The 14,743-nt window shown below is 36.7% G+C and overlaps 1 protein-coding gene across 1 annotated transcript in view; it reads right to left on the bottom strand.

Annotated features, from left to right (window-relative positions):
* Positions 1-14,155, bottom strand: part of LOC107092712 (collagen alpha-1(XVIII) chain-like) — a 59,224-nt gene extending 45,069 nt beyond the window's left edge. Inside the window, exon 1 of the mRNA XM_015387321.1 lies at positions 13,654-14,155. Coding sequence (XP_015242807.1) covers positions 13,654-13,996 — 343 coding nt within the window. The 5' untranslated portion in view covers positions 13,997-14,155. The remainder of the gene's footprint in view (positions 1-13,653) is intronic.
* Positions 14,156-14,743: the final 588 nt, after the last annotated feature.

The raw sequence follows: 14,743 nt of genomic DNA, 5'->3' as shown, positions 1-14,743 counted from the left end.
TTTTCTTTTTTCTCTATGATTAAGTGTTGATTAGCTGAATGGGTTTTAGAAAAGTAACTGCATGTAAATGTGCTTGTAAATGTGCTTGACATATACTTTTTATGAAAGCTTTCATCCCTAAAGTAGACAGCTCTTTCTTCAAAAATAAGGACTTAAAGGCTTGAAAAGAAGATTACAGAAATGACTGCCTTTGGATGGTATATGACATATTCTGGGAGCTTTGAAGAAGTGTTTTGATTTACTGCCTGGTGAAAAATAAGTGCCTACGTCGCTAGGTTCAAAGCCTCCAACGACTGTCATAGCGGGAGATCAACAGCTCAGGCACTGACTTTGTTCAGATCTGTAAGAAATATAAAGCTCAGCTGAACCCCAGATTGTCCTTTCTGCTATGAAACCATAAACATCAGCTGCGATCTGTCAGAGGAATAAAGACGCTTTCATTGGAGTTTGACCTGACAGAGAGGCCAGTCAGGCTGGAACAGGACAGCAATAAAACCCTTCCCATAACGCAGATGTTCTCTGTTCCATGTTTTTGGTTTCTGAGTGAGAAGATTGTACTGCTACCATCTAAATACAGTGAATCTGCATTTATTAAATCCTAAATTTAAAAAAGGGTAAGAAACTTTAACCCATTACCATGTGGACCATGAAACAATCCACAGAAAAATCTTTGACATAAAAAAAAAAATATTTTGTATATGTAAAATAAGATCATTTATTTGCATCAATTTTGATGCATTAGGCATTTCTGTATGTTCTTTTATATGTTTTCTGTTCACTACATGTGTCTTTTTGTTTAAGTCAGGGTTTTCCAGGATAAAGAAATCTCACTGATGATGCAGAGGTCTCAAAAACGATCATAGCCAATCGCATCAAATAAATAAATTGGCTTTAAAGGGTTAAAATAAAACCTATTTTTTTATTTCAGCAGGATAACATCACACAGAAAAATTGCTACAGTTCTTTAACAGAAAGTTCTGGTGATTTTTCTACCTATTTTATCATCCTGCTCCACGTGTTCTGTTAGCCTTATTCATTTAAGTTCAAGTAGGTTTAAAACTTTTTTGAAATAATGCATTAAAAGTGGACGTGAGACAGTTTTGCAAGAACATAATATCTTGCACTAATTTTCGGACTCGTTAAGATTGACACCAAGTGAATTTAATGTATCCATATGTTCTCTTTTATTTTGTCAAGTTTAAGCAAACTAACATGAAGGGCAAGGATGGAAAATCAGTCTGTGGTGGGCCAGTGTCCCGAAACATTTAGATATGTCCCCTCATCAGCACATCTAAATAAGTCAGAGATTTCCGGGACTCTGGACAACCTGAATATTGAAGGTTCATTTAGTTGTGATGGATCAAGGACACATCTTTTGGGATGTTGCTCTCTGTCGGGTTGCACCATTTGTTCAGGGTGCAGTGTGGATGGTTTACATTGCTTTTTTTTCCATATATGTGCAGATAACGCAGTAAATGGGTTTGAAAATGCTTACTGACAGTGTAACCAGTGTTTGTCCTAAAAAGTTGTCACTGCAAGAAATGTAGATCTAAGTACACTGGAAAAAACAAATTCTACATAAGTCAGTTTTTCTTAAAATAAATGCATTTTTTCTTTAATGAGGAGGTAAAATAAACATTTTGCCAATGGAACAAGACTATTTACACTTAAAATAAGAAAACACAATTACATTTTCTTATTTGAAGTGCATTTTATCTAAATATCTTATTTTAAGAGAAAAAATACTAACTCAATTGGCAAACTACCTCATTTACCTACTCACACTAACGGTAAATACACTTAATTTAAGAAATGTTTACTTATTTCTAGATCATTTTTCCAGTGTAAATTTCTTTTTGTTTTTAAATAAGTGCATTTTTGCTTGAATTGAGCAAGTTATTGAGACACTTTGACAATAGAACAAGAACATTTGCATTTAAAATAAGAAAAAAACAACTGTAGCCTCTTATTTCAAGTGTATAATAATTAATTATCTTATTTTAAGGGTAAAAAGCTCATTCCATTGGTAGATCATCTTATTTTCCTACTCAAATTAAGATTAAATACACTTATTTTAAGACATTTTTTACTCATTTTCAGAATGTTTTTGCAGTGAGAACCTTGGGTGAGGGAGCCCAGATGTCAGTCGAAGGGCTGATATGCTCATTAACAAGTTTAGTGTACATAAAAAAAAAATTCTGTGAAAGATAATGCTGCTATATTAAAATCATAACGTTCTAAAGCTTTTTCACATTTCTTTTTAACAGGGCACACTAACAATGTGAAGGTACAGTCTATGCTACAACTGCCTTGCGTAAACCATTAAAAAAATATATATTTTGATGCATTACTGTTGTTTTTACAGTAAACCATATTTACAGCTTATTTCTGTCATCTAATTCAATATAGGTATGTTACGTGAGGAAATAAAGTAGCTAAATTAGTTAGCTTAATTTCAAAATAAACAACTTTTGTATTATGATATGTCAGATCAAATAAAAATATATTTTTCCGAGTTTTGAAACTTTCAACGGAAGCAACAGTCAGACGGACAAATGGTGTTGCGGTATAAAATTTAAGTTAGCTGAGCTGTTCGAGTTTAGATTATGCAGAATCCTGACGACTTGTGACAAACAGTACAGTGATCTGAACTAATAGACTCTTCCAGCCCTCTGGACACACCACCAATAGTGAATATGTGGTTACATTCCTGCACATTTAAATATATATATTCTGTATTTCTTTGATAATAATTTTTGTAGTCAAAAATAACTATTGAAAACTTTCAGTTATAAAATCTCAGGTTTGGCTTCGTTAGCACAGTCGTATTTTGTACAAATCAGCCTTCAACTGACTCAAATCATCGTATCTTATGACCCAATTGGTTAAAAAATAGTTTTAAGTCAACAGAATAATATGAGAAACATTATGTTATATATTGGCTTTTAACATATTGGTTTCAAAAGAATATTAAGGAATTACACTATTCTTCCCATTTATACATTACACAGATTTTTCGTCTGATGTCTTTTTATATTTGGGTAGAATAAAAGGAACTGTACATTTTAAGACCTTTATAATTAACAACAAAAATAAAAAATAAAAAACTGGCAGGTGACTTCTCTTGTTGATACAGTGGTTTACCTCAAATTATCAGTAAAGCATCCTGACAAACACCTTGTAAAACAATCCACTTGAATAGTTTGAATGAGGCCCAGATTGAGGAGCTCTCAGGTACGCTTTGGCTGCTGCATGAATGGCAGTTAACAATAAACAGTCATTTGCACTCAGCAGAGCAGATGTTTACTCAGATAAACCCAGAATAGAAGACTTCCAGGGTCCCAATGAGGGAGGCTTGTGTCCACATGTTTAAACCTACATAGCTTCCTATGAGTTCATTCAAAACTGAAGAAGGGTTGGAAAAAAAGCAAAACAGATTGTAGTTTTGCTCTAAAATGCTGAATTTTAAATTTTTGCTCCTTTTGGCTCAGAAATTTAGCGAGTGAAACAGCAAAGGACATCAAGAATTTTGCATATTTACTAATTTTGCCGCAAAGTCTTAAGAAATTTAGAGTACTGTCTGATTGTAACAGGAATTCAGCTTTAGACTCCTTTTTCTACCTTTCAAATCTGTAATTAACTTTAATGCTTCTGTCAGAAGATCATATGTGCTTGCATATCTTGTAGGAAACTTTCTAAACCTGTCATTATGGAAAGTATCACTCGCATAGAACAGATGTGCTCTCCTTTCACGTACAGGTTGGCAAAAACACAAAGTGTTTATATGAACTACAAAACTGTAATTTATGTGATTTGCCAGATGCCGGTCTAAGGCTGTAATTAGTTTTGTATTGTAATTTTAAATGTGAAATCTGATGGAGGTCAGAAAGTTCGACCCGTTTCGCCGTCTCCAAGAATTTGTCGCTGAATCTGTTTCAATGAGCATGCTGCAAAAGTGCTGACCGGCACCTCTCAGAGATCAAAAATACTAGCAACACAAAGCTTTCATCATTAGCATTTTAAGTGCAATCTGAATTCAGGTCTCCATAATGGCCTTTTTTTTTAACAATGACTGTTTCAAGGTCATCTGAGCACCAAAAATAAAAGAGCTGCTGATGAAAGGAGCTGCTGGGTTTATGGTGACAGTTTGTCTTGTCAAGCTGGCCGCCTACCAACCAGGAAAGCAGCTCTTTGTCTTTTCCCGGCATTCCAGGACTGGGTGCTGCAGCTTCTGATACCCCGTTGATGAAGCTTTCTATACATTGTGAGACAATTTGCACATCTTTAGGAAATGCAACCTCAGTTTGGAAACCAGATTTTAGTTTAATTAATAAGATATAATCTAAAACCACTTGACATTAGAACGAGCAGATGAGATTTATTTCAAAGAAGCTGCTAAGTCTGACGACTGAGAGTCTAGGTTTCACCAAGAAGACAGTAAATTGGAAACTATACATCAGCAGGCATTTCTTTTGGCGAACATCAGATCCCTAAGCAACAACTGAGTCTTGTTTAGTTTGTGTATTATTGCTGATCATTCTCTGTTTAGAACAGGGGTGCTCAAGTCCAGTCCTCAAGAGCTACCACCCAGTAACTTTTAGATGCATCTCTTCTCTAACACACCTGAATCAAAAGGCTCAATCCCATCCTTTAGCCCAGAAGAGGCATGGTAATGAGCCACTCTTTTGATTCAGATGTGTTAAAAATGGGGTCCATCAAAAGGTTTGCAGGATAGTAGCTCTTGAGGACTGGACTTGAGCACACCTGGTCACAAATCACAAAATCTCAATCCAGTAGAAGCTTTAAGATGTCATGGAACAATAGTTTCTGTCTGTGTATATAAATAAAACAGATCTGCAGGAAACGTCATCCCTTTGGTAAAGACCAAAGTGGAACGTCTCCACCACCTTGTTGAAACCACCTAATAAAGTTTTATGGCAAAGTTCTGAGCTCAAGCACAAGACTAATAAGATGTACCTCATAAATTGTTGACGTTTTTATTTTCTACAACAGATAGCGTTTAACTTCTTAGACTTAGACTCAACGTTATTTATCCCTTAGGATTACTCCTTGAGGGAAATTCTAGTTCCAGTAGCTTATATAGAGTACAGATCTTAATCCACAATATATGAAAAAAAAAAAACTGCTGTCAGTATCAGTAAAAGAAGAAAATGACTTGGGGAAAAAATAAATATCATAAATCAACAAATGATTAAAAAGTTTGAGTTTCCAGTTAAAAACTTTGAGTTTCCGCCACACAGAAAGGGATTCCTCTAATCACAGTAACTAGAAAAAAATAATCATCAAAGTTTATGCTATACATATATATTTAAGGGTGTTGATTGATAAAACGTCTCACGGATGGCTGTACAATAAGCATTTGATGCCATTTCACACAAACATCTGCCTTTTACCTAGAAGTAAATTTGCCCAATCTTCTAGAAACAAGGCAGAACACTACCTGACAAGTAGTACAACTGTAATTACAAGAAAATGACCCATTTTAATGCACATACAGTGGTATTTGGCACAGTGCTTTGTTGCATCAAGCCTTGCGATAGTGCCTTGCCAGAACTAAAGATCCTCGTCTTTAGATGGGAGCGGGAACAGGTTATAAACTGCCTCACAGCTCTCAGATCTCTTCTTTCAGCATTCAAAACATTGTTATGAAAGAAACATTTTTCTCTTCTAGTTGTGGCACCTGCAGACTGAAAACATAATGCTGCTCATGTTGATAAAGTAAAGCGTTTAATCTCCTCTAGCAGGATGCAGAGGTAGTCTACGGCAGAATTGCTAAACAGGTAGTTGTGAGACAGAACGGAGCCACCAACCCTGCCTCCCTGGAAGAGGTGAATAGGCTTTGCAGCTTTTTGGACGGATTAAATGCTCCAGGCTGTTGAATTTTAACTTTAAGCAGATTTTCCCTCCCAAACACTCATGTTTTCATTTAGTGTGATGTTGTTTCAGGTGAGTAATTTGGTTAATGCGTAATGCAACGTTGGATAATTTACTGCTGTTAATGGATTTTCAGGCTGACTGCTGTAGCTGAATGACTCTAATGGGCCCAAATAGAAGAGTTAGGAAATAGTGTGAACTCTTCTATGTTCTATTTCAAAGTGGAACTTTGCATCTTGCACTTTGTTCTGCACTTAAACGTTCTGCATCTGTTCAGGTATAAAACAAGACTCTATTTGTTTGGTGCACATCTGTACTGAACCTACATGGCTGTATAGCATATTTTCTGAATAAATATGCTAGACCTACTAAAAAAATATTTTTTCAAAGAACAGTTTGTCATCTTTGATACTGTATCTGTTTTGTAAGAATTATTTAATCATTTGTTTTACAGTATGTACAAACACAAACTTTATAACTAAAAGTTCAAATTGTTTGGAGTAAAAAAAAAATCCTTAGTTCATTATTGGTACAAAAACACAATTAGATTTTCTTTAAATTTCCGCATTCTAAAAAACAAAGACAAAACATATCATCTCAGTTTATTTAAAGAGATATCATTAAAGTTTCTATTGAAAGATATCTTTAAAATTGTCTTTTTATTTGACCTTTTATGATCGTCTAATGAGCAGATTGACACCTTAGTTCAGCAAGGCTGTAGCTTCCTTCATTAACTTCGGTGGATGAGTCATCAAGCATGTTAAATGGGTCCGACCAAACAAACAATTGAAGTGTAATATTTTAGATGGAAAAATCTTTTAGACCTTTCAGAGCGAGCTATAAGAACTAGCAGAAGCATTTTGCAGTTTATGCCACAAGTGGCAGTATCATAAGAAACAGCCTCTTTAAAACTCCCCTTCAACAGGGGTCTAGTAATTTGATTTAAATCAAACAAATTACGCTTGTTTCTCTGCCTTAGGCTTCAATAAAATATCACTTTGCAGCTTACAAGACTAATCTAAAGTTTACAAAAGTCCAGTAAAAACAAGAATACAATAACTCCTGCACATGGCAACAATTTAGATTTCCCCAGCAGTCCTTGAATGAACCCTGTGAACAAAGGGCTAAAAGCCAATTCAAAGTATCCTAGAACTTCAACAACTCGGCCTTATTTTCTACCTTTGGAACTGAGGGGGAATCGATGTGTAGCAGAAAAATTACTGGATGACCACGCAGCTATAACTGGAAGCTACACCAGAGTCAGAATAAGTCCCTGCCAATAAATGAACTAGCATCAAGCATCAAACCACCTCTGAAAATCATTATGCAACTAATTAGTCAGCTCAGTAAAAAAAAAGAGACAAAACAAAGACAGCAGAACCAACATGGCTACGGGCAGGCCTGAATATATCAATTATGGCTGAGGCTGATGGTCTTCTCCACAGGATATAGTCTCAAATTCCCTGGGATAAATTGCAGTTGACCTTTAGACCCTGATATGAATGACTGCTCATCTTTTGAGAGGCTAGTCGGTAACCATGGAAAAAGGTAATTAAAGGAGCTGTTAAGCCCTAACAATCATGACCCCCAACAGTGAATAGATCAAATCTGATGGAATTTACAGGGATAAGTCTACACTCATTTAACATTTCCCATCTAAAAAATAAAAAATATGCTTAATTAAATGGATGTTAGGTGAAGCCACTGCACCAGAACTTAATGTTTGAGGTGATCCAGCCAGGAGAGTAGCAGGTATTGAAACATGTCTGAGGCAAGTTATAATCAGGATGAAGAAGGAAGGTCAGCAGGCTTCTCAGTGGGTAAACATCATGAAGAAGTCATGAGATTAATCATCATAAGAATGATGTTTTCTTTTGGGTTTGAGATAAATATTAGCAGAGTTTATTTTTACACATAATCTTTTGATTTTGTCCACATCAAAGCCAAATAAAACAACTTAATATCATATTTTTTTGAATGAACAGAAGTAAGATGCTTCAAAGAATCACATAATGTAATAAAACATCTGACAGAGCTCCTTGGGTGAGTTAAAGGTAAGCCTCATTCAAAATGGGGGCATTCAAAGTAGCCTAGCAAGAACAAGTTCTTCGGTATCTGACATCAGATGGCCCAGATGTTGCAAGTGGTGCAGTTTGGTTAAATGCTTTGTTATAACTGCCTATTCTTGGCCTTAAATCAACGTAAGCAAACTATTGGTGTATTTTTAGGGATGAGCTTATTGGCCAGATCCATGAGTACTACTGTAACTTCTCTTATAGAGCAAATCAGAGATGTACAGATGGGCTTAACTGGTAAATATCTTCTATGTCTCTAACCCTGCATTTATCGCTGTTTCGCTGCCACAAACACACCAGCTATTCATCATGATCCTTTACAAACCCGCACATGGCAATTTGGGAAGTGTCACGTCAACTGTGTTTTCTCTTTTTACTGAATTTTCACTGGTCCATCAGGTATAATGCAGAAATGTTTAGATCAATGGTCTGGAGCTCAGTCCGCCTTAAGAAAACTATGCAGAATTATATTTTTGATAAACATTTGATGCAAACATTAATGTAGTGTTGAAAGGATGAGAGAAACAACATTTGTCTACAGTGATATGAGAGACAAATGACATCAGGTAGGTAACCTCCTCAGGGAGTTATTCCAGCTTAAGAATGTCCTACAAGCTTAATCTAATTTATTGACAGGCTATATAATCTGTTCTTTTATTTACCTTCAAGGTTTAGATTATTTTAAAATCTATTTAAGACTCAATAAGCCTAATCTGCTTAATAAACCCTTGAAATTGAAAGAGAATGTGTTTTTTTCTTAACCTGACTCTGCCAGATGGATTGTGCTGGAAACCTTCCGTTGAAGTAATTTTGGGAAGGGGCGAAAATACTGGTTAGCTGATTGGCCTATGTTGGTGATAGACGGGCCAAATAAACCAATCAGATCAACAAAGCATATGACGTGCTAACAGAGCGACGACAAAGAGGAGCCAATTGATAGATCAAACTCTTGCCGAAACCAGTCGGGAGAAGAGCAAAAACATCTTTTCCTCTGAGAAAAAAACAGTGTTTTGCTCTTCTTTCAGTGAAGAAATACTCTGTAATTCCGATAAAACTTGCTCGATAGCCACGCTAACGCTAGTTTCATCAGCTGAAGCCGCCATGTTCTTTAGACTGAACTGTCGCTCTTCTCGTTGCGTCACACCTCAACCCGCCTCAAAGCCAACGCTGATTGAACGTTCGTTTGGTGAAAGGCTTCAAATTTTCTTTAACGGAGAGTAGCCAGACTGATCTGCGAGTAAAACCTTGAAAGCTCGCGAGATCAGGATGGTCTCACGAGGCTAGTTTTTTCTACCATGAGAGCTTTCTGCATCAATTTTTTTTATATGACCATTCAACGCTGCTTAAAGAACCCCACATAATTCGTTATCAATTTCTGTCACAACAATCTAATCAGCTGCAAAAGCGGTTTTACCAGAATATTCCAAAAGTAGTGTAAACTGGATTCCCTACAACTTTATCCTCTAAAGTACACAGCACTTTGTCCTGACTGATGGCTGCTAGTGTATCAACAGCCAAAATGTCAATTTTACGCCTACCAAATTCTTCTCTAACTCTAAAGCACTATTCAAAGATGTGTTGGATCTGAAATTTCTCTTGGCAATGGAGCAAGAAACATGATGTCCACTCATGTCTATCAGTGAAGCACAGTGTGGAAAAGATAAAGGTGCTGTTAAGAGACAGACTTCAGCTCCCGGTGATATGAACTGACTCTCTGGGCATGAATGAGGGCAGACAGGCAAACTAAAGGCAGAGCAGCAACCAACTTTCCCACATTAAACTGTTTCATACAAAACTATAAAAACTTGAACCTTCTCACATGAATCACTAATAGATTAAATAATTGAGTCAATTTTTCCACACTTTGTTTAGTCACAAGGGAATATCTGTATACTTGTCCTCTTAATATTAAGTGATATAAATAACATTTATATCTGGAATTTTTTAATGTTTTTATTCGAGTCTTGCCAACCATCTTCAACTCATTAAAAATTACAGCAGTTGACCTGAACAAAGTTGCTCCCTAATATTTTATCCTTTGAATGTAAAAAAAAAAAAAATGTTTAGTTTGGTGATCTGAAGTAAAATTAAGAACTAAGGTTTAAAACAACAAATTCTGCAATAGTAATTATTAACATTGCAATTCAGAGAAGATAATTTATCAAAACCACTGGAGGACATAGACATCAGCCAAGCAGCTCATGTAATCTTACAATTATAAAGGAGCAATAAGTAGCATTTCGAATCGAAATCCCCTTTGGAGAGTGTTGTGCAGGTTGCCAATTTCAAAGAGACAAGTGTGTATCGCAGTTCAAGTCAAGATGATGAGGAAAGACGATTCAGCTACAGAAAGTTTTATTAAAATATTTTTAAAGTATTCTGAGGGTTCTTAGGTTTTGTTGAAACTGTTACTGGTTCACTTCTCTTTCTGGCTTGTTTGCAGGCTGCTCCTCTTTCTGTCAATATAAAACACTAAATGTTGCACCCTGTTTTTGCAACCACGGAAACTGTCATATGATTGGCTCAGGACCCAGGACATAAACACAGCTACACACTGCACTGAAAGAGGTTTGGACCCTGATCCATACCTCTACGTTTGAAGGGGGAAAAACTTGGGAAATACATTTTGATGCAGAGGACTAATTATGAGAAGAAAAATGTTGGTTAATTTTATAGTAAATGTCTTATGTATTACTCCCCCTTGTAAGAAATCCTTGAAAGAATTGGGTTGCAATCTGGATAGCCACAATAGTTTAATGTGCTCTAAATTGGGATATATATAAAAAATTCTATCAATAGATTTTTCCCTGGTCTTACTAAACAATACTGCTTAAAATGTTTCATCCTTGGCTGAGGTGATTAAAGCAAAATCATCAACAAAACTGCAACTGAAAAGTACAAAACCAAAACGACTACAAGAACTAGTCACAATAAAGGGCTGCTTATACTCCCGCAGCAAGGTGTCGCAGTCGCAGGTATGACGCAGACATTTTTTGATTTAGACGACCTAATTTCGAAGTATAAATCAAATTAAATAAAATTTCTATCTGATCTAGCCATGTTAGATGAGCTAAATCTTTATTCAGTCAAAAAAAAAAAAACTATTTTCTAATTTTTATCAAAGGAGAAGCAAAACTGGAAAGGTGGGGGAAAAATGTCGAACAGTAAGAGGCAGAGATCCTTCCAGATCATTGGCTAAACTTTAATAATTCAAAATATAAGGGATGATATCTTTAGAAAACATGTCAACTGATCAATATTAACAGCGTTGCTTACAGCTAAACACTGATTCAAAACGTTGTACAACAAAAATGGAGACTTGCAATGTACATATCTCAGTTAATGCCTATTTAACAAAAAAAATATTTCTGGAATTCACTCTGTATGTAGTCAGGTAAAAATGATTAAAGCACATACACTCTTACTTGACTTCAATATATAAACTCTAAAGATAGTGGTTGCATAGCATGGATTAGAATATGATTGCTCCAAACTCTCTTTGGGACCTTCGGTACTGGGCTCTATTATTCATACCATCTACTCAAATCAAACTCAACCTAACAAGCTAAATATCAAATTGGCATAACCGGTAATGTTAAAGGTTCTGATCCTGTATCAGCAGCTATGCTTAATGTTCAAATTGTAATGCTCAGATTGAAATCTATTCACATTCGAATCCAAAAGAAATATTTCAGTGTACAGTTTATTCAGACACAAGCAATCAGAATAAAATAGCAGATTGCACTAAAACTGTGTCATGTAAACATTTCAGTTGCCATATTCTGACATAGCGTCTAGCCACTCAAAGCGGAAATATATCATGTTGACATGGGGTGTTTATTCCGATTACTTAGTATGTCCATGAAAACATAGCTATTATCTCTTTCAGTGACAGACAAGGGTGCAATTATAGCTCCCAAACAGAAAAAAACAGTCAGTCACTCTTTAAATAAATGTTGTAGAAACCTCATTTTCCATTTGAGGTGTTCTTTTTACTTCTGCATTTTAAATAGAGCAACAGCCATCGAAAGTTTTTCTAGCATCTTCAACTGTGGAAAAAAGGGATAGTCTTTGCTGTTGCCTGTATTAAATGACTCTTCACTGATACTGTTGTCTTATTCAAAAACCATAATGCAGCTATAAGCCAAAAACACCCTTCAATGATGGGTGTTTCTTTATATAGAAATATATGATGGAAATATAATGTTTCATTATATAGAAACTAATACCAAATGTCATACATGCATTAATGGTACATAACTATAAAATTAAAATTAAAAAGAGAAACATATATGCAGAAAAAAATGTAATGTTAGGGTCCAAGCTTGTTAGAATACAACAAGAACAACCTGAAGGTCAATTAGTCAATATATTAAATAGGTGAAGGTAATTAGGGGCCCAAACGTTGGTTAATATATTGTGGTCAGCTGATGAGTCTCAGTGTAGCTGGGTGAGGATAAGTTACTGGTTAGAAGGGGATTTATAAACTGGTTCAAAATGAACCGAAATATAAGTTTCATTTTGAGCCAACAGTTACCTTTCTGGTTACAAACTGATAAGCATTCATCCTCCTCATCTGGAAGATTGTGGCACTCCACAGGGAGGTGACCCTCATCCAGGAGCGTCCAGCAAGTGTCCCGTAACACTTCACAGAAACTTTGGCAAGGCAACATGGGTGGCCCGCCTCCAGGGCCACACTTTGGTACCAAGAGAAGGCAGAAAAACCACTCCACATCGCGGTGACAACGTGAGCTCAGGAGCCATGCCCACTCATCCAAGAGTGCCCGCACTTCCTCCACACTGCTGTGGTTGAAGTAGTTGGGTAGGGCAAACCTTTCCCCCAGCATGGAGAAGCAGAAAGGCAGAGCAGAATCTAGCTTCAAGCATTGGGAGGACTCAAGGGCCAGCACTGAATTAGCTACTTCTGTGTGGTTTTCAGGTCTCTGGTTGAATAAAACTGCCTGGTTAAGCTGTTGTGCCCTTATTGATGGTTGAATAGCATCTATAACTAGTGGAGTTTGAGTTATAACCAATCTTTGATTGGACATTCCCTGCTGAAGAGCCGTGCTGGCTACATCACTGTCTGATTTGTTGCTGAATACCAATGGTTGTGGGGTTTGAGTTGTTTCTGATGAAGAAAAAGTCTGATTAGGGAGTGAATGTTGACTTGTATGTTGAACCTGAGGTAAAGGGACTTTAGTAGCACCAGTTGGTATCTGAGTGGTTTTTAATTCTTTAGCCACTGTCTGTAAAACAGTTCCATGCGATTTGTGAGTTAGGAAATCTTGGTTTTCACTGGAAAAACTCTTCCCACTTAAATCACTTCTGCTATGTTTGTTTCGAGGTTGTTCAATATGAGAAATATGACTCTGGTTTAAAAGCTTTGAGTTTGGATTTATTTGATGACTGCCCTCATATACCGTTAAACCTTCACTGTGAAATGGCAGTTTTTGAGATTTCAAACTGCTTTCATTAGGAGCGAATCCCTTATTATTTAGTATTACCTGCTCCGTTTTAAGTTTAGATCCCAAATCATTTTCATTTCCTCTAGGTAAAGCAGATTTGAAGTTGGATAAAAGATCTATTTTAGAGTCCTGATCAGATTCAGCATTGGTTCTACGACTTAAATTTAAATGTGCAAATTCACCAGAACCCACACCCTTCAATGAAGTTGTGTTATTACCAGGTTTATTTCTGTGAGACGGCATTCCTGCAGTGACCTTTTCTGCTCCATGTCCATTCTGCGGATGTTTTGAAGGAATTACAGTTGTCAGTTGAGGACCTTCAGTAGGCACATCCCAGCTCTGCCCAACCTTTTCAAGCACACGTCCTTCATCAATGATCTCTACTCCAACTGTGGTGCTACTCTCAGATAGCGGCTCTCCACTACCTGTAACACTGCCAGAACCCTCCATTTCCGACCTTGGGGCCAATGTCGTACCAGTCTTACTCCAGTCCCAGAACCAAGCATCAGAGTAGACCACCCACAGGGTGAGAAGACACAAAACTTTAAACCAGATCCTCATTTTGGTCACAGTGTCCAAACCACGTCCACCAGATTGATCAGTCTTCCAAGAGCGTATTATGACATGTCCATACAATCTGCACACACTCCTTCTCTCTACTCTGTCACCACAAACACTCCCGCAGACCCACAGACAGCAGAAGTGAGGAGGACGGCGCCCATTCAGAAGAATGAAGAGGGGAGAGTTGGAGCAGGAGGAGGAGGTGTGCTCCCTATTGGCCGCCCTGGCATTATTTATGTTGCTAACTCCTCCTCCTTTTGTGGCAGCGTTGAAAAGCAATCTCTCCTGCTGAGTGATATCTCAGAATTACAGCAGCCCGCCTTTTCAGTTTACAATACTGATGCTTTCAGTGTGCTACAGAGATGGGCAATATGTTCCCCCTGACCGACTGTCTTTGTTAAATTATGTTAATTAGAAAACTATAGATATACGCTTATGCTGATTCAGATTTTCAACAAAAGTTATTACAATGTAGACTGTGAGGACAATTTCTATGGCTCTCAGTCTGGTTCTCATAATCCTGATCCCTTAGAACTTGCCTTATAGGATATTTCAAAGTAATTTAATACATGAATTTAAACCATATTCTTGAAAGATAAGTTTTTTAAACATGTAATCTCTTCAAATAATAAAAAAAAATGAAACATAAAACACACAATAAGGACCTTTGGAGAACTATTAAGATATTTAAAGGTTACCATGATTTCTGGTCAAGCATAATGAAGATAACTGATTAAAAGCACTGCA

Source organism: Cyprinodon variegatus, unplaced genomic scaffold (genome assembly GCF_000732505.1).
Source record: "Cyprinodon variegatus isolate N-32 unplaced genomic scaffold, C_variegatus-1.0 Scaffold391, whole genome shotgun sequence".
Lineage (NCBI taxonomy): Eukaryota > Metazoa > Chordata > Actinopteri > Cyprinodontiformes > Cyprinodontidae > Cyprinodon > Cyprinodon variegatus.
Note: the sequence above shows the minus strand (reverse complement) of the source record. Positions and strands in the feature narration are given on the sequence as shown.